Source organism: Diadema setosum, chromosome 19 (assembly GCF_964275005.1).
Source record: "Diadema setosum chromosome 19, eeDiaSeto1, whole genome shotgun sequence".
NCBI classification, from domain to species: domain Eukaryota; kingdom Metazoa; phylum Echinodermata; class Echinoidea; order Diadematoida; family Diadematidae; genus Diadema; species Diadema setosum.
Window position 1 is genome coordinate 5690258 of NC_092703.1, and position 21684 is coordinate 5711941.

Consider the following 21684-nt stretch of genomic DNA (forward strand, 5'->3'; position numbering starts at 1 on the left):
TAAAAAGCTCCTTAACACTAGATGGATCAATCTATTTGTTATTGATTTATCGTATATAATTAGGGTACATTGTCAGCTACCAGTGGTCGCTGATTGTATGTAGCTTGCAGGCTGGTAGGCCGGCCACTCCAATGTGCTGTCAGTACAGGTATGGGCCCAAAAAGGAAACTTACATCCTGGGAGTGTAGTCGTAACCCCAAAACGCTTTACTTACAAACTAATGTTCTTGTTGTTCAGACGGTTATTTGGCACATTTATTATGCCATTTATTAGTTTGTTGAGCAAAAGAAACTTATGATAGTGGACCTTTTTGCCATGTATATATAAAACAATACACAGTCTGCAAGCAGCAAATGAGTGAGGGTGAAAATACCTGGAAAATGTGTCATTTTTGCGCGGCGTCAGATCGATGCTTCGGAAATTCTCCATTAAAAAAAAGAAACTTACCGAATCACACACAGTCGTATTGCACCTCAAGATACTTGTACGTGCGCCAGCACGGGTCACCAAACACGCCGTTTGTGGCAGGCACTGAGCAGGAGTTTCGCCCTTCGCACCTGTTCCTCACTTCAGACAACGATGAAGATGCTCTGCAGTTTTGCGATCTGATGTATCGATGAGGACAGACACTTCTACCAGCCTGCCGCCCGTAGAGGGCGTCCCCAATGATGAGCGCCTGCCCAGAGGGGCAGGACAGGCTGAGAGTAGAATGCTCGCAAACACGCCTCTGCGTCCATGAGGCGCAGGCGTACAAGACTTCCAAATACTTAAAGGTATAAAGGCAAGGGTCGCTAAAGTAAGAGTTGGATGCTCGAACGTTGCAAGAAGACCGTCCATCACAGGCATTTGAGACGACAGACATAGACCTCGTGCTGTGGCAGTTGGTGTTGGACATTCGTTCAGTCGTGCAAAGGCGATCGCTCCGACGACCGTAGCTTGCACTCTGTATGTATATCTCTCGTCCTGTGCCGCAGCTGAGATACATTGTCGTATGTTCGCAAACTAGTGCATCTGAAAGTCAGATGAAAATGAGAGAGCTTTGTCTATCGGTTGTGTAATGTAAACGTTCAAACACCACAGATCAACAAGATCAGGGCACATTACAATCAATGCAAATATATGGGGGGCTTGTTGGGTAAGTTTGGATGCCAGGTTTTCATCGGGGTTATCCTACGAGATCGACACCAATGAGGCATACAGCCCACGAGATCAACACTCGGCAAAAAGTCGGTCTTTTTTTCCGCCGAGTGTCGAGCTGGTGGACCGTATAGCCCGTGCTCCTATTTTCCTTGATGTCGAGCTCATGGACCGTAATAGTAGTAGGCAGTATGACTCGTGAACTGTATAACACGTAGGGTGTATGACCCGTGGCTGTCGAGCTCGTGACGTGCACCTATTTCATCTCATGTCGCGTCTTATCCAATGCATGGGTTTGTCAAATACCATATTCATTTTTTGGTTTTAAACAAATTTCCATACGCCTGCAAACCCCTTTTTTTCGCCAGAATGGACACATACGCATTAGAAAGTGTGTGATATCACGATTTCAGTTGGGTAATGACGAAAATGCCAAATACAAGTATTGGCCAAAATGGTACGCCGTCAGGATTGTATCTGCGAATATATCCGCTGATGGTTGCTACATAATATTCTATAATCGATTATCGATAATCCACAGATAAGGGGTGGGGCGAGGGCTTAAGATAGAGATGCAGCCCCCCCCCCCTCACACCTTTTTGGCTCGTCAAAAAAATAAAGTCGGAATAAAAATGGAAAACAAAATCACAGCACCCATGAACTTCCAAAGTTTCTGTCCTTTATACATTCTTCCGGTCTAAAGCGGAGGAGGGGGGGGGGGAGGTACCATTGACCGCCGTCCTGCAGCCCCCCCCCCCCCGAAAAATGTTCTGCGGCCCCTGCATTGTATACTGTCAAAAAGAACACTTTCCATTGCATGAAAGTATAAATCAATGTCAAAGAATGCGCCTAACAAAAAAAAAAAAAAAAAAAAAAACGCAACTGAGGTGACAGTCAAACATGAAAGACTATTGAATGATTGCAATAAGAAACTTCAAGAACAAACAACACCAAAATGGCAGCAGGTTTCGTTGTACTTGTCCAGCTTTGATCGAATTTCTGCTTTCACTACCTACTCCTGTTTGACTCGTTTCTATTGTAGCAATGCTAAAATAGTTAAGTGAATTCTCTGTGGACTTTGTCACAATATGGTATAACGATGATTATATTGCAGTGAACGTTCAACTTTTACCCTTAATAAAAACGAAATATGACCCCAACCGACTAACTTCACATCTGTAAAGTCATGACAGATTATCATTAAAATAATATACATAAAACATATAGAAAAAGGCAACCTTCTCAGGAGAATGTTGGAAAAATACATGTACTTACGTCATATTTTGTCGTTTTATTTGATGTGACCTAACTTTCGTGCTGATTTGTAACTTTTCGAATTCTTCCTAAGCTTTATACTACTGTATTCTTAAAAACAAGTCTGCAATCACTGGATTCGCGTATGTTTGGATTAGTAATTTCCCGCCGTAGCAGATGCATTGTGTAGGCCTAACAAATGCATTTCATGATTATAATCAAAGTTTTGACCTATACAGGGTATAACACTCAAAATTTCTCCTTTTTCTCTCTTCTAACCAAAACTTTGGCAGCATCTTACAATTCCCCCCCGAGTATTTTCGTCTTGCAGAAGATACACCAAAACAGTTTGTTATAATATTTTCCTTCTTTCTTGCCCTGCAGAGGGTTATCCATACCTCCTTCCCAACAACTGTCCGTAACGGTACCTTGTATATGATAGCCACTGTCCTGCCATTTACGTTCTAATGATAAACAAGAAATAAACCCATGTATACACATAGTGGGTGAGAATAGAGTAGCAATCCGCAAAACTCTATAATTCTGAAATGAAACAAGATTCGTCATTCGGCAGGTTCGTTAATCCCTTAACACACTGTAAATTAGTTCCTTCATACCTAGATGTTGGTACAAGCCAACCTTACTTCGTTTTCGAATTAACGAAGCTTGTTTCCCTTTAGACATTCGAATCAACGAAACTTTATTTCACGTAATTCGGAATATCAAACCTTCAAAAACACGAACTGTATACCGCACATGGCACCTGTGTATACATTTCTACATACCAGGTTACCCGTTGTAACTCAGTATTTTCGAACTCCATGAACTAGACGCGCGTGCATACGCACACACACACACACACACACACACACACACACACACACACATACACACACACACACATACAAAGTCAGAAATTGAAAGGAGCAGACTGACAGACAGACATGCAGACAAAGAAAATGGCAGTGTGGTTTCAGCATGGAACCGTTCACTCACGTCGTCGTAATGCAGACACACACACAGTCGCCAGAAAGAAGAACAAGGTAATTCCAGTCAGACCGTTCATTTTTAGACGATATCTGTAGCTAGACTGAGAAAGAGGGAGAAAAAAAAGAAAGTATGTAAATAAATGATAAAGGCATAATGTAAGAAACGTTGATAATATACGTTTATCTCGTCTTTTAGTTATAAATTGAACAATATAATTTATACTGAGCATTCATTCATTCATTTCATTTACATGTATTTCATTTGCTGCACTGAAAACTGAAATAAATACAATTGTACAGTATGCCCCATCCCCCTAAAAAAAAAAAAAAAAAAAAAAAAAAAAAAAAAAACAATCGGATTGCCCCGTTGAAAAATTTCCGCAGACTTCGGCAAGTGTGGCACTTGGATGCTCCTGGAACAACCTGGAACAGCATTACCCCCAAATACAATATGATCTTTGAGAACACTTTAATGAGAGATAACTTTGTCCCCAAAATGCTTCAAACAAGCAATTTTCGGAATTTATACCAAAATGACTGTGTGTGTGTGTGTGTGTGTGTGTGTGTGTGAACGTACGTTACTTAGACTGACATCTATGTAGTAACATGTGCAGGTCAAATAATTAATGTTCATTGAACATTTTGTTGTTTTACAACTGGATTACTTTATATTGAATAGAAAAGATAGTAACTGATCAGTGGGAATGCTAATGGGGGATGATTTTTCCAATCTTTGTGGGATTCATTTAAGAGTACATAATGTATCTGTTGTTGTGTGAATATTATTTACTTCAGAATGATCTCATATTCAAGTAATGTGCAGTTTAATATTTCCAGGTAAGCATGCCTGTACAGTGACGGGGCGATTCCCAGTGATTCTCACTGATTAGTTAATAGCCATCCCCTTTATTTTAGGCGAAGTCCAGTCCAAATATAAGTTAGTCTGATAAGAAAGAGTAGAATATTTTGAGTTCTGCGGTATAATTTTGAACAAAATCAGATGAAAAATAAGGAAGTTATGACATTTTCATAAAGAAAAGTGAGCACGACACTCCCTCACAGCTTGCCATATGTATAGTTTGTACATAAAATCTTGAAATTCCCAGTTTTTCATTCAAACGCAATTATGCCCGAGGCTCAGATCCTCGTATATCTAGCTGATCAGTATTCTGAAGTTATTCAACCAGAACTAACATCATGTTACAGACTTTAATGACAGAAACACTGAATTTTCGTCATATTTTTGTACACGAACACTAGAAAATGTGAGGTTATGACATGGTTAGCCCACTCATTTGCATGTTCATATCCACTGTACAAGTACTGTTTTGCAGAAATTAATAATACTTCAAAGTGTCATAACTTCCTTGTATTTCATCATTTCATTTTTTTTTTACCGTTGGTCTTGTAAAATTTTACTCTTTTTTTTTATCTGACTAACTGACTGAATTTTAACAAGTGAACGCAATGGACAAAACTTGGAGGGAAGGGATTCCTGGTTTGCTCTATAAAATCCTCTCATATGTCTTTGACCACTGAAGGAAAACAGATGGGGTTTTTTCTATCAAAGATGTGGGTATAACAAGTTATAGTTTCATACCCTGAAATTGTATTTGAATTGATTCACTATTTTAAGATTATCATTACAAAGGGTCCCGTTGTTGTTGTTGTTGTTGTTGCTGTTGTTGTTTTTGTTGTTGTTGTTTTTTTTTGGGGGGGGGGGAGGGGCATGCGGTAGTGTTTTATAACTTGGAGATTTAAAGCTCATTATCTATGAAATTCTGTGGTGTGATTGAAATGGTTTATTGGCGTGGCTCTGTGAATCTTTAAAGAAACTGCATATGTGTGTAGCGCGGGGACACCATGGGATGGGAAGGCTGGCCCGGCTCGGATATATTCGAGAGTCTCCGTAACAAATCTGTACAACTATATATATCACTGATCTCTATGTACGCACAAACAGCCGAAGAATCTCGACAGGAGTCGAACGTTACCGATGAGTGTACTCCACGCTTCGTTGAAGTGAAGATTTGACTTGATTAGATTTGATTTGATATGATATGATTTGATTTGATTTGATATTTGCATTTTTCACAAATACAATGCACATTATTTATTAATCATTTTCCAACGCCAGTCATATTACATCCAGCACAAAATGAATATAAATGTAGTTGTATATATTGTACAATGTACCAACAATGAAATATTATAAGTGAGTTATAATCATACAAAACAGTTGGTAAATCGTTGATTACTCAATCGAATTAATACCCCTCCCCCCCCCAAAAAAAACAAAAAAAAAAAAAACAAAAACAAAAACAAAAACAAAAACGTAATCTTAAGCTGAAGCTTGGATTTGACGACGGCCTCGGAAAAAGCATAATGATATAATGGCTTATACTTCGTAACAAAATTTTTAATACATGATAAATTGTATAACGGAGGAGGGTACGTACAAAATGCAAGAGTGCAAAGAAGAGTTAGGGGGCAAGCGCATTGTGCAATATGTTGTTTTATGAAATGTTAATGCTATTTAGAAAAAAAACATGTCTTTGTAGATTAATTTTCATTGGAAAAAATGATATACATAATGTATAGTATATGCATAATGTATGCACACGAGTCATTACATTATTGTAGTGTAACATTGCAGTGAACAGTGGTGAAAAAAAAATAAAGTGTATCTTGGAAAATATGAATTGTGTTCGCACTCTGCGTGTTTTACAAGACATAGGACCCTTCAGAACGTTTAAGATTTCAGTTCAAAACTAATTTATGAATAAATTTCAAATAAAAATGATATGACACATCAGAAAATAAAGACAATCCACAGAAAAAGAAACAGAAAACTGTAAGACTAGTTAACTGTCATGGAATAACAACGAGAATTGACACTCGACAGTACATTACAATAACGATAATAGATGTCGATTCATATTATATGTCTTGAGTGAGAATTGACTAGAATCTATCTTAATAAAATTAGGAAGACTATTCCACAAATCAGCCCATAATGCCGCATAGATTTGTGTGCTACTAACAATTTTCGGATTTGTAAGATGAAAATTACTGTCATCATGAGTCGGATATACATGATTTAATTTTGCTATTAAAGGCAATATATATATATATATATTTAAACATAAAAACTGCAACTGTAGAGAGCATCAATTTCAGCCACTTTTAACGTTTTCAATTTATGAAACAATGGATCCGCATTAGCAAAATAAGATTATCCTATATAAATGTGGACTGCTGTTCTGTGTAATAATAAAATAGGATTAACTTAAGTTTTACCACAATTAGCCCAAACAATATTACAATGAAATATATATGGTAATACTGAAGTATTAGGCCTAATTCTATAACACAAACATAGTGCTTAAACAATGTTAAAGGTGAAGTAAACTTCAATTTAAAGATAATTCCGACACCTCAAGATGTTGAACTTAAAATATAACATATATGAGCATATCAATCATATTTAATCAATAACTACTCCATCGATTCAATTGGACCACTCGGATTGAGTCGGGCCACCCATAAATCCCCACACTACCTTATCTTTAAGTGACGAATTCCATTCGCGTAATTTTTACTCTATCATTTGCGCTCGTGTGTTTCGTCTCATAGATCCTTTGATCTCCAATAAATCGGCAATGCGAGAGATTATGGAAAATCACGAACAATTTCGTCCTCTCTGGTATTGGTTTTTCTTTGCAGTTACACGCTATGTATATTTCTCAGCGAAAAAGAAAAAAAAAATGTTTTCATTTTCCATCCTCATTAATCACGCAGGAGTATACCCCTCCCCATTTTTAGAAGTTTAAACGTTTAAATGTAATTTTCAAGAATAAACTTTAACATTTGTGGGACTTTGTTGGGTCAGAATCATGATAGGTCTGCGCGTGTCTTGCCCGACAACCATGACAACCAGAAATCATGAAGTGTTATTTTACGCTCATGTGCAAACAATAAATGATGTCCAAGCAGTTTATGCGATGTCGTGAGTAAGATCTGTGTTTTAAAGGCATTGTTTCGTTAATATCTGTCATACAATACATTAACAATCAATTGCATTACATGCAATTCCAAGTTGCATTTAACAAAAAGAGTAAACTGGACGAAGAGAAAGATACAGAGATACTATGAAATTAGGTGTCATTTTATAAGGAAGTTATGGAATAGATGTATTATAAATATGACCCATGTTGCCAGGTTAGCAAAGGTGATGACGTAACCACTCATAATCAAGTCTCGCATTGAACTGTTGTATCGACTTTTGATGTCCTCACTAGTATCCTGTTCATCTATGGACACGAAATTGATAAGAATAAAGTATGTCCTTCCCATCAAATACATGTAACTGGCAGCCTTCAAACTCATATACAGTAACAATGACTTTCAGGGGAGAAAGAATGCAGATACAAAATGATTGACTGAAAATCATTCACTAAAATCATGTATTTTATTTTGTTTTGAACAGAACAATTTATAGTGATATGGTTACAGGACATAATTTACTCCTGCGACAATTGCTCCGGTCTTATTTCTCCAAGGTTAGGTTAAGATTGTGATAGGGTTTTAGGTTTAGGTTAATTTGGGGGTTAGGATTAGGGTCAGGGTTATTTTGTGGGTAGAATTCATATGTTAGACCTAGCGTACAATTAGGAACAATAATTCCCGCAGGTGAAAATGTCATCGAACCCAGTGATGTGCATGAATTTGGCGAAGACAAGGGTGACCTTAAATTTCCTTCCATATTCTATGTTCGATTCTGATGAAACTTTTGAATCATTCTTTTCGTTTGATTTAACTCTCAACTCTAACTTTCAGTAAATGTTAATCTTAACATGGAAACGCACACTCACAGTATATGTGTTTATGATCATATAAGGGCCTTATATAATCACACTTTCATGACTTGATGTGATATTGTAATTGATTGAAATGCACACGAAGTGCACAGAAAGTAGGAATTGCTTACCACTCCTGATTTGAATCACGATCAAAAGACAAGATACTGAGAAAATTAGATCTTCTGATAAGAAGAATGAAGTAGCATCATAATAGAGTATCGGAAATTAATGAATAAGGACAACACGGGAAATATTACGTGGATGAGCGCGGTAAGAAAATGTGTATTAGGGGAGTGAAACATCAGTGCTCGTGGTTGAGCTACCTACCGTTTTAAACCAAACTCTTCAGAGACAGAGAAAGAAGGAAGAGTAAGAGATTGGGCGAAAAGAGGGTTTAAAATAGTCGAATATAGACCTAAATTATGTCACCGCCAAGCTCAAACACACACACATAAAGGCGCAGATTTTCGGATCATCTGTAAAGGACCAGAATAGTCATTCATGTTAAAAACTCAAATCTATAAAGTCTGTCTTACCTGGGAGAGTAATCTCTCCATCTAAAACTGTCAAAATTTGGCGGCTTAAAGCAAAACTGAAAATGATGTATTAGCAGTTTCCTAGACTATATCTTTCTTTCTTTCTTTTTTTTTTTTTTTGATTGGCGCTGCTTTTACTTCGATTTTCATCTATACTATTTGTTTTTATTCGTCTTCTCATGCACTGCACGCCTGAGTAACGCTAATATTTAAATCATCTTTCTTTTTTTTCGGAGTGTATAAAACTGCACCTAAATCTCTCTTCTTTCAATTACCTTTGAATAGGCAAGGATGCCCAATTCTAACAAGTTATACATCATTTTAATGCTTATACAAAGTGTAGGCCTAGAGCTTACTCTTTTAAGCGATGTAGAAATGTAGAAATTCGTTTTGGCCTTCTTTTTGTGGGTTTGGAGCCGGGCGGTCGCATATTGAAGTTTGTAATGATTAAAGAACAGCTTCTTGAACTTACCAACCTATTTCGCCGTAAGCAAATATGGTGAGGGCTGGATCGACGGTCTGACAGTCGGGACCGTTCCAAAGCAGTACTGGGGAGCACTATGGGTAGATGTGTAGATAATGGTCTGATTTTATCAGCATGATCTATGATCTATCAAACCCTTGTAAGACGGATCTCTTTCTTTCTTTCTTTTCAATTTCGATAATCTTTTTGAGAGCATCAAGTTTCCATCATCATTTTCACCACCCATCTTCACCTCATTTTCAAGTAGCCCTTTTCAATTCTATGCAGGCAGTTTGTTAATTCTCGAAATAATGTGCATTATAAAGAAACATGATATACTGATGCGTCGAAGTATTTTGTTTGTCTACGAGTTTTGTAGATTGTTTGTTTTTATCATTGAAGTCTCCATTAAGGGAAGAACATGGTCTTGAAGCACATGAGGGAGCTCTGAGTTAAAAAGAGTTAAAGAAAGGCAGACATTGACCCTAAGAATAATGCTGGTGCATGTATCCCGAACTTCTACCCCCTCAAAAAAAAGAAGAAGAAAGATAACAAAAAAAAAAAAACAACACCGACTTATGCAAACTATAGACACGGCCGCATTGACTTGCATGCTGTATTCATGTGCTTCATAAATGATGATGAAGGTAAATCAAATTGATCACATTTTGACAACTTAAAGAAAGGCAACAAAACAAGTAAGATTAATTTTGACACACATTTTTTCCTACCGCTTTCTCGACATTTAGGGAGCTTCAGATTTTCGCGACGGGCTCCCTGTTAGTGAGCGAACGCTATAAGACGACGCATCTTCCCGTATTGAACAATGAAAACAGCTGCCTCTCGCCAGTTGCTCGCGCATATAATGCAGAACACCTTTTTTTCTTTCTTTTTTTTAGCCTAATAGCGTCGTCTTTACCGTTTGCGTCGCAGATCTAAAGCTCGCTGTTACCAAAGCCAAAGTCGCATACATGCACCAAAAATAACTTAATTTGAGCAAATATTAATGAAAGTGAAGAGCTTTCTCACTTAAAAAAAAAGAATGATTAGAAGCCTGACTATTCTGTGTGTCTCAGGGCATCCGTTTTGATATTTACTCGGAACTTCTATCCAAAGACTGAAAATCTGAAGCTTTTTTAATTCTAATGAAAAATATTACCTGCCTCCCTCTGATGGCGGAACGAATTTATTGCATAATTGAAACAGATTTTTTCAAGTTTATTCTAATTATTTTTTTTTCAAATGACGTTTATGGAAATTATGATATTACCAGGCATTGTCAGGAGTATGGAATATTGAGGGAAAATGTGTGTACTGAGGTGACTTGATGTAAGACATTGAAACATTATGTGTTAGTCATATGACAATGTGTCAATGTCATTCATATTTATGCAGGAGGGCAATATTTGGGCAAAAATGCTGGAAGGGCTCTTAGAGGATCAGCATTAACCCGACACTGTTTCTCCTATATAGCTATCGAAGAGGTATAATTGACTATGCAAGCCTGTATTGTGATTGTTAATATATGAAGAGTTTGTTTGCAAAAACCGATAAGTCCATTTTTGAAGATTTTGAAGTACGGTCTCTGTCATAAAGTACAATATAATACCTTTTAAATGACATATTGGTCACTACATAATAACACTGTATAAAGGTACATTTTTGAAGTTATGGTCAAAAGAAGCAAAAAATTTCTTATTATTCTCTTTATTTTTCTTGACCTTTAATCGCAAATATCTCCATTTGACAAATATGGACTTATCGGTTTTTGCAATCAAACTCTTCATATTATTGATATAATTACTATTATCATTATATACGTTATTACATTATTATCATCATCATTTGAAATAATTACATTAGGTCAAAGTAAAGAACGTATGGTACAGGTTGCTTTCACACACGCACACACACACACACACACACACACATATATATATATATATATATATATATATATATATATATATTGCGAATTCACGTATTGGCTCCAATGTAATGGCGAAACATTGCATTTCCGGTTTATTCCTCGTTACATATATAATATATATATATATATATATATATATATATATATATATATATATATATATATATATATAATTATATATCTATATATATATATATATATATATATATATATATATATATATATATGTACATATAAATATTGATTGATGGATTGATTTAGGATAGACATGGTTCGGGTAAACAGGATGTTTGTACCCGTTAACGTACACCGTAGACCACTTCTATTAGCGATCCTGCACTGCCGCCTCCACTTGATAGCTACTTGACACAGTAATTTGCGTGTCATAAGGTACTGTGACGCCAATTTAACTCCATCAACCCCTCAAATATGGTTGGGGCGACCAGAAACAGGGGCGGATGGAAATTAACTGGTCTGTAAGCTACTCCCTATCACCCTGGTCGAGTGGTAGTTAACACTTTACAACATACACCTTCCCACCAAGCTTACCGCTTGAGCAGGACAAATAAGACAATAGCAAACTGAATTGGAAACATTGGATCTTTAAATTCGAGCACTATAGAGCTACTAGGTGCAACCAAAAAAAATCCCACTTTTCAGTTCAATTCAGTTCAAATTTTATTTTCATATTTCCATTTTCTCAATAATGAGATTACAAAATTATTGACAACAAAACAAGAATACAAAATATATACAATCATGTCTTTTGATTGTAGAAGAAAAAGAAAAAGAAAATATACTTGACACAAATGTATATGGTCATATCGTGTGAAGATGTCACTAGTAAGTATAAGAAATATGATGGGCACTACATAAAAGCCTTAAAGCTTGTATAACTGTAGGTTCCCGAGTTCATAGGCATATAATTTTACACGGAGAACGGATATGTTTGTCTTGACCGACTAAAATTACACCAGTACAAAAAATCGATGAGTAATAAACTAATGAACCACATAGATATCGCACAAACCAGACTGCATAAATCTCGCAGTTTGAATAACAAAAATGCTATATTATTAAAAGATGTATCGGTACCATGAAATAACTTGAATAACTTGGTGCTGCGGACAAGGACAAAAGACTGGGAGCATAAAAAGGTTGCTTAAAGCTTGGTAGTGTGTATCCACTAAGTAATAACTGTTTTAATTTGCGTTTGAAGGTGAATAAAGATAAGGAAGAAGTGATTTCTAGAGGGAGATCATTCCAATATCTGGGTCCAGTAAATATAATTGTTTTCTTTGCAAAAATAGTGCGAGTACGGGGAAGGTGATAGGCGTCACTCTGGCGAGTGGGATAACAGTGGATAGAGCGATTCCTTTTGAACATGAGTGTGGATAAAAACAGATGGTAATTCATTAGTTGTTAGTTTATACATGAAAATTCCGAGATTGTAATAAAATAGGTCTGAAATTTTCAGAATTCTGTTTTGATGGAAAAAACAATTGGTATGAGCAAAATATCCGGCGTGGTTTATGATTCTTATTGCACGCTTTTGAATAAGGAGAAGGGAATCTAGTAATGAGTGAATTGCATTTCCCCACGCCAAAATTCCATAATTAAAGTGTGGAGATATTAAACAAGAATATATACTCTGCAAAATATGAACAGGAAAGAAATGTTTGAGCTTATTCAAAATTCCAATATTTCTAGACAAAATTTTACTTACAAAATTAACATGAGTTTTCCAGGATAATTCTTGGTCAATCCAAAGCCCTAAAAACTTTGTGTTATTAACCTGCTTTAAACATAAATCATTTATTTTGATATCATATGGAACAACATTCAAAGAATTACTGAATACCATATAATGAGTTTTTTCTATGTTCAAGGATAATTTGTTCGCATAAATCCAGGATTGCACGGACCTGAGCTCAGTATTCATCACATTTATTAATGCATCAAGGTCTCGATGTGAAAAAACAAGCTTGTATCATCGGCAAAACAAATGAATGACAAAATTTGCGATGATTTCGGAAGATCGTTTATGTATAAGATAAATAAAAAAGGGCCCAAGAGGGAGCCCTGCGGGACTCCACATGAAATAGGCTTTAATTGCGAATCATGGCTATTGATATTAACGAATTGCTTTCTTTCTGTTAAATAACTCTTAAACCATTCTAAGGGGGTCCCGCGGATTCCATAGTGACACAATTTATAAAACAAAATTTCGTGATCTATCGTGTCGAAAGCTTTAGAAAAACCAAGAAAAACTCCAATTGTATGTTCAAAACTATCTATAGCATGAGCTACCTTGTCTATAAAAGTAATTAAAGCATGGGTTGTGTTGTAATGTTTTCTAAAACCAAACTGAGAACTCGACAGAATGTTATGATTTGTGAGAAATTTTAATGATCGTGTGTAAACCACCCTTTCAAGAAGTTCAGAGATTGAAGTCAACAAAGAAATTGGTCGGTAATTATTCACCAAATCATTCTGTCCCTTCTTAAAGATAGGGACAACTTTTGCGACCTTCATCTTATTGGGGACTTTGCCATTAAATAAGGATTGATTGAAAATGTATGTAAGAGGAGTAATGATTTGGCGCAAAACATTTTTAAAAGAAAATTTGTAATTCCATGATATCCTGAACTTTTTTTATCGTTCAAATTCTTGATTATATCTATAATTTCTTCTTCAGCAATAGGTTCAAAAAATATTGATTGAGAATTCCTATTATTATGATCCTTAATAGTTCAAAAACTATATATCCGATGACAGTGACATTGATATGTCGAGCAATAGCTGAAGGGTGTACAATTTTGTTGGAAGTAATTTAAAAATGATAGCATAAATCAGTTTCATCAAATTCAAGATTTATTTTTACAAATTTTTTGTTAAGTTAGGTTTCAGATTTTGCTCTATTTTCAACCCTCGGTACATTTTTTTTTTTTTTTTTTTTTTTTTTTTTTTGCACAGGCGGTAATTGGTGTGTATGGGAGTGTGTGGTTAACACCCAGGGAATGGTCCTGAACAATGGCCAGGGTTTGAATGCTCTATTACATATTCATGATAGATCCCACTTTTACAGCTAGTCTTTATCCATCCTAAAATGTAGTGTATGCAAGCACATGAAAACAATGTGCTTTTTTTTTTCATGGGCATGCGTTTTACCCTTTACCATGAATTCAGACTAGCAGTGCCCTGGGAAATCCATCATGAATCATTAATGAGGCAGTCGTGTGCCTTGGAGCAGAAGTCTAGAAGCCTATAGTCAGCAGAGCTATGAAAAGGTATGTTTCGTTGTATTCGTGTCTATTGTTCAGGGTTATTGTAAGCACACATTCACATACACATCATTGGTATTTGTGCAAAATTCAATAATTTTGTACAGAGGGTTCAAATTTGACCAAAGATTTTAATCATGGATTTAACGAAACTCATTCGTACCCTCATATTGAAATCATCTCCAGCTAAATTGTTAACTATTCAGCTATACATTGTATGATAATTGTTTAGCTGAAATGTATTGATAATTGTTTGTAGGGGATCATTTCCAGCAAGCCTCGTGTGTGTTTTCTATGATCCCTCCATTCACAATGTATAAATGTACCAAGGCAATTGTGTTTTGATATTTGTAAATGTTATGTTTTGATATGGAAATGAATGAATGAATGAATGAATGAATGAATACATTGTTATCCGATGTATCTTTTTTGAACTATTCAGGATCAAAAGTGGGAAATGTTTTTTATAACACCTGCGGAGGTATTATATAGTGCAGTTGTGATAGGGCACGTTTATTCATCGGTTTGCCTTTCCGTAGCCTGAAAATTGGTTGACTTCCTCATAGGGTCATCTTTAATTTGACTCGACATAACACTGGTAAGAGATTACAAATTATTTTCATACATCGTTATACAGTCAATTACTCTTTCTTTTTTCAGTTCAACTTTAAACTCAGTATTCCTGCCCATGTAGTATATGTCATTTTCTCGTATGAACGTTACTAAAACGACTTTAGAGAGAGACCACATCATGCTTAACGCACTCCAGCATCTTGATTACCAGGAAGGGAGGGAAATTAATAGGTGAGGAGGAAGATGGAGTTAGTAGGGGTGGCCACCGAGCTATCTTTCGCGCGTCGTCATCGCGGATCTCGGCGAGTTGAGTGCACGTCTGGATTGCTCGACCACCGGACGACGAAAAGGTGCTCACTGCCACTTGGAAAAGGGCACTGCACAGGAAGAAGGACAGAGATTTTCCCCAGTGGGGAGGACAAAAATCTCTTTGAAGAAGGATTCTACGCCACACCAGAGGAAGGACCTACGCGTGCTTTGAAAGCAGGATTCGCTCCGCACTGAAAGACGGACTCACACTCGCTCTGAAAGAAGGGTTTACGCCGTACTGGAAGAAGGACCCACGCCCGCTCTGAAAGAAGAATTGACGCCGTACTGGAAGAAGGACTCACTCCAGCTCTGGAAGCAGGATTCACGCCGCACTGGAAGAAGAAGTTGAACGTCTCGAAGATTCAACGACCGAACGCGCACCATGGACTCCAATGATTTAAAGTTCCTATTTACCTTTGGGAGCTGCAGTGATTTAAAAATTGTCCAAGATATCACTTTTGATGCATATGCGTAGGTCATCTGTATCACAAAACTTCCTGCCATATAACATTTTTGCAAGAAAGATTAAGATATATTAAGAAGATCTCACTATTTTCTCATTAAACCATATCTGTAGACGGTTTAGTCTGGAAACATTTTTATCATAATTATTGTCCACATTTTGAGTATTTAACAATAGTTAAAAGCTATTATTCTGTTTCAATTTCTTACATTGGTTGTTTCTATCCCTATCTCGCATTTTAGAACTATTTCGAAGCACTAATGCTGGGTTTTTGCAAAGGCCTTTAAGGCCTTTAAGATATCGTTAACCTGAGGTCTGGTGCCCCTTACCTGATGACCTTAAACGGTGCAAATCTATTTATACATGTATGTTTAAAAAGTAGTTTAGGGATATAATGTTAAATCAATATCATGGTTAATGATTAGAGTATGTTGTTATCATTTGATTGCTTTTTTAATTCTTTCTCATAATTCAACAAAAGGTTTCGAGTGTTGCGTATATAGAACAATAAAAAAAAACTTACATTCTCTTGACACACACACACACGCACATACACACACACACACATATATATATATATATATTTATATATATATATATATATATATATATATATATGTGTGTGTGTGTGTGTGTGCGTGTGCACATACAGACCAATAATATACATAACTAGAAAAGCACTCTGAGAGCGCAGACCTCCGCCGAGCATGCAGCTTATTTCCACCACTGATCTTGTTCTTCCATAGAGATACATAATATCAGTGATTTCCACCCATACTTACTTTTAGCATTGTGTGCTGAAAGTCGCCCGATTTCCCAATATAGAAGCCTCAGCTGCACAGCGCGCCTCGCCCTAGCAGAAATTATATACCTCATTATATAGAATCCTCTCATCTGATTGGTTAAAAGCGGAGTCATGAAAATAGCTGTGCCCCATTTTTGATTTACTGTGCCCGGCAGCGAGTATTTTTTTCGTACATGGAAACGCTACAATGAATGGACTCGACTAGTGAGACGTAGACTCGCGCAGCCCTACTCTCTAGCTCTGTGTACACATGCAGCGAGCTACAGTACCTATAGTAGTAGTAGTAGTAGTAGTAGTAGTAGTAGTAGCAGTAGTAGTAGTAGTAGTAGTAGTAGTAGTACCTCTGAGTGTGTGTGTGTGTGTGTGTTGTGCATGTACATACGTTCTAGCGTAAACATGTCACTGCACTCACGACGAGGTTCGTCCGATCTCAACGAACAACATGCAGGAAAATAACTGTCGCTTGCGATAGCACTACAACACACATCACATTGCACACACATATCACCTTGTACGTCTGATACAATCACGCTGACATATCACGTACTTTTACTGATCAGTTTGAAAACACAGAACTAGACTCTAGTGAAGTTTGGTCTATTATACAACGTCCAAGTAGATCCTTGTAATTTGATTGGAGGATTGTTGGTGACGTGATATTAAATAAGTACTCCATTCAACGCGCCGTGCAATTTTGGTTCTATTTTTGCGTGCAACTTGGTTCGATTTTTTCGTTCTATTCCACGGTTCGAGAAATTGTACGGTACTGCGTGTACTGTGTGTTGCATATTGAGGATCGCATGCAGCTAGGGCAGGTACGTGTGCGGTACATGCATGCGCGTACGTAGGCCTACGTAGTGCTAGTGTACGTGTATGAGCGCTAGTATAGCTGTGACCTGTATCTATACACTGATTGCACAAGCCAGAGAGAGAATCGCAGTGGATCCACATGCAAGTATGGCTATATTTTTCATACATATATAGACTTCTAGGCCTACTTAGACCAAAAAGATCTACTTGGACGTTGTATAAATCAAATAGTGTATGGTCTTTACTCGTGCAATGGAACGAGATTTCGCACTCGGTGAAAGATGAGGCGCACTATTCAACTCGGCTTCGCCTCGTTGAATAGAGCGCCTCTATCATTCACCTCGTGCGAAATCTCGTACCATTGCACTCGTGACCATTCACTATTTGTATACTATTATCAGTTTACATGTGGATTTGTAATGATCTAATCAGAAGCGGATCTAGAGGGGGGGGGGGTTGGGGGGTTGCAACCCCCCCCCCAAAAAAAAAAAAAAAAAAAAAAAAATTGGGGACCATTTTTTTTTATCTTATCTTTTTCTTTTTTAAACTTGTAATCTTATTTTTTCTATTTATGGCAATGACCTCTATACCCAAAATAGTGGTGTTTTAGATGCAAGAAAAGGGGGGAAACCCCACTCCCACACCCTCCGCTCGCTCGGGCTCGGTCGCTACGCTCCCTCGCATATCGCCCCCAACCCCCTCCTTCATAAAAAGCTAGATCCGCCCCTGCTAATTATCGTTGTAATTCGAAAGTGCACTCGAGATGCTCGATCTCGAGTCACCATGTTCACTGGCAGCACTGAGAAGTCGATTGTGAATACACGTCCGCTTCATAAATCATAGCCAAGTACAGTAGTGCGTGGTACGGAGTAGGCCAACTGTGGTAGCGGTGTATTTACGAATACTAGTACCCGATCCACAAAAAAGGTCGTGCAAAAGATTTCGAAAGAGCTCTTATTTGGTCATTTATGCATGTACGAATAGTGGTAATGTGGCATCAATTCCCCAAGCCTATGGTTGTAGAAGTTGTGACTTGTAAAGTTGTACATTTCACGTGAACTACGCATGTACCTGCTCTCCATCCACGCTGCACTGCCCTGGCTGACAATGACGATGCTCTACTGTGCTCTAGCTCTCCGCTAGCTCCCCCCCATGGCCCCCCCTCCCCGCACATTTCCAGCGGGGTTACGTAGGGCGCTCATGAACTGCGAATCGAATGTAAACTGAATAGCGAGCACGTACGTACGCACGCAATGATCACATGTGACCATAGTCCGTTCATCCTGTACAAATTGGCCAAGCCATAGAAATTTAGGTCCACGCGCTTGCGCACTTCAAAATTTCAGCTAATTAAAAAACTATTGAATAATTCATGTTCTGTAGCGTTTCCATGTACGAAAAAAAAAATATTCGCGGGCGGGCAAGCTAACGTGTACGCGCGTGTACCAAGCTAGTAATCTAAGTGCTAGTGCTTAGCGGCGTCTGCTAACTGAGCACAACTCCGCGCTTATACGTCATCAGTCGGTTCAGGGGTGTTGGTCACGTGACGTATTTTTTTCGCAAAAACTGCAACGAGGTCATCCAAAAATGTGATATCTGGGGGAGTTTCTAGAAGCGATAAAAACCGGAACAACACTGAAAACATATTTACATTGAGAATCATGACATATGTTTTACTTTTTTTTTTGCATTTTAAAACATTCTGCACGCATTTTATTAGACAGGGCTCGACACTAACGGTGGCCCGGTGGCCCGGGGCCACCAAAAATGAAAGTCGGGCCACCAAATTTCAAAAAAGGGCAAATTTGGTGGTCCGCCTCGGGCCACCAAAATTTTTTGAAAAGTATGTCAATAAATTCGTAACTTTTTGCGCCGGAAATTAGCAATTAAATTTGTTCAAAGGATGGATGAAAAGGACTGAATGAATGCCTGAGAGTGAGTGTTGCAAGTTTGTTGAAGTTTATTTATGAGTAGATATGTCCAACTTCTAATTCTTACTATCATAAATCTTAAATATTTGACTCATTTAAAAAAAAAAAGGACTTTTAATGTTTTTTATTGTTTTTTTTTTTCGGGACACCAAATTTTTCTCTCGGGCCACGAAAAATTTGAAATTTAGGATTTTGGTGGCCCCATAGGGCCCATAGGGCCACCAAGCAAAAAAGTTAGTGTCGAGCCATGTATTAGGTCTTTAAAAAAATAATGGTTGTTCATGCATTCTATGCAAACAATGAAAAGGATACATGTACTTCCCCTTATTTGTGTTGACGGGCCATTCTGGTCATCATGGTTTATGCACGTTCTTTCTTTGTTTGAACATGAATTCTATATAAATTGTAAAGTCGGGCAAGCCATATACAATACAAATGTATATATATTATATCCAGCTACCAGAGGAACATACAAGAAGGACATTACCGCTTATGAGTCTCTCTTTTCTTTTCTTTTTTTCTTTTTTTTTTTGGGGGGGGGGGGAGGGTAACGATGTTTGTTTGTTTGTTTGTGTGTTTATTTGTGACCTTGGCATTATGTGGTTGGTATATTTAAGGCTGAAGAAAGTGTAATTTGATGACGAGTAAATCAAAAACTGTCATCAAACGCTAATGTGACAATCGAATTTATATTCACTGCAGGTGTTTGATGTACTCTTATTGTGTTGGTTACTGGCGCATACGCTGTACCACAGAATTATAGTTCTGACGATAGTTCGTATAGCAGGAATACCAATTTAAGGCTATTGAAAACAAAATTACTATAGATTTCTATACCCAGAACGTGTTAGGTAAAAATATTGTTATATACTTTATGTATACACATAAGTCCTATACGATATCGATTATCTTATAGTTTTGTTTTTCATAAGGGAACATAAAAAATGTAAATTTGGAATTAAGGTAAAGAAAGACACGTGTAGACCACAACGAACCAAAATAGAAAGCACAATTTCTATTTTAATCGCGGTCTCTTAGTCACCTACAGATACATAAGAAATGTGTGATGGTATTTCCCATATTCTTATTTATCTGTTGTGCTGTACATGTTGTTTTATGCTTATATCTTCTATCCTTCGAACTGTAATGACCATAATATAAGTTGCCACAACGATGCCTATCAAGTTCATAGACTGCCCTGAGTTTTATTTCATGCCTTGTGTTATGATCGTATAGCTTTGGTTGAGACCTAACTCCGGGTTTTTAACATTCTTCGGTGAGATAATGAGAAACCTCTTTTAAAATATGAAAGACCATGTAATTCGAGGGGATTATCATTTATTTGATGAAAATTCATATTAAAATGGCTGAGATATCCAAAACAGAGCAATCCTATAAAAGGTAGGACCCACGTTTCGTATCACGATACCTTTGTTTTGCTTTGTTTTCTGGAAGTCTCAGCCATTCCAAAACAGATTTTCATCGAATAAACTTTGAAGTTAAAAGCCCAATCCTCGCCTCAACCAATATTATCATTCCTTAAAGGGATCATATAGTTTTGGGTGAGACCTAATTTCTTTTTTGGTGAGATAAGGAGAACCTCTTATAAAATATGAAAGAACATGTAATTCCATGAGGAATTCAATATTTATTTGATGAAAATTGGTTTTGAAATGGCTGAGTTATCCAAAACAGTGCGATTCTAATAAAGTGTGGGACCCACATTTTATTACGATCGCTTTGTTTTACTTTATTTTTGGATGTTTCAGTCATTCCAAACCGGATTTTCATCAAATTTTCGGTATCTTGCAGAAAGTTAAAAGCCCAATTCTCATCTCCACCAATACTGTACCATCCCTTTAAAGTCATCAAAAATGAAAAATGTATCGCGGCTAGCTTTTGGTTGACGGAGAGAAAACAATGTAGGCTCTGACCGATCGATTTTGTAGACAAGTACGCATTGCGCCATATGAAAATGAATATGATTTCTTTGTGACTGATTGTAAGATGAAGAATACATAGTCATGTATAGTGTCAGTTCTAAAATGTGTTTGTGTGTGTGTGTGTGTGTGTGTTGAGGTGGGGATATGTTTGGTAGCTTCAGTGTTAATTAGGGATACCATTCAGTTACTTGGGGTCAGCCCACGGGTTCGACACCCACGAGCATACAACCTACGAGCTCTTTGTCCTTGAGTCCTTGAGTCACACTTTCCACGAGCTCAACACAAGACAAAAGACCCACCACAGTTCGGCACTAGAAAAAATAAGGCCCGTGAGCTCGACACTGTATAGGTAGAAAAAATCCATGAGTCGGACACATGACATAAAGCCTCGTGAT

The 21684-nt window shown here is 37.2% G+C and overlaps 1 protein-coding gene across 1 annotated transcript; it reads right to left on the minus strand.

The window, feature by feature from the left end:
• Window positions 1–451: 451 nt before the first annotated feature.
• LOC140242712 (L-rhamnose-binding lectin CSL3-like) lies at window positions 452–9310 on the minus strand. Its single transcript, XM_072322472.1, has 3 exons — window positions 9251–9310; window positions 3388–3481; window positions 452–1011 (listed from the first exon to the last, which is right to left on the minus strand). Exons 2-3 carry the CDS (start codon window positions 3455–3457, stop codon window positions 452–454), a joined length of 630 nt encoding a protein of 209 aa, XP_072178573.1. The 5' UTR covers window positions 3458–3481; window positions 9251–9310.
• Between the last annotated feature and the right edge of the window lie 12374 nt (window positions 9311–21684).

Excerpts from the sequence above, each read along its gene's own strand:
- LOC140242712 (XM_072322472.1), bottom strand. The coding sequence starts at position 3,457 with ATGAACGGTCTGACTGGAATTACCTTGTTCTTCTTTCTGGCGACTGTG. Across the intron at positions 1,012-3,387 it reads TGTGTCTGCATTACGACGAC|ATGCACTAGTTTGCGAACAT; the intron begins GTGAGTGAACGG and ends TCTGACTTTCAG.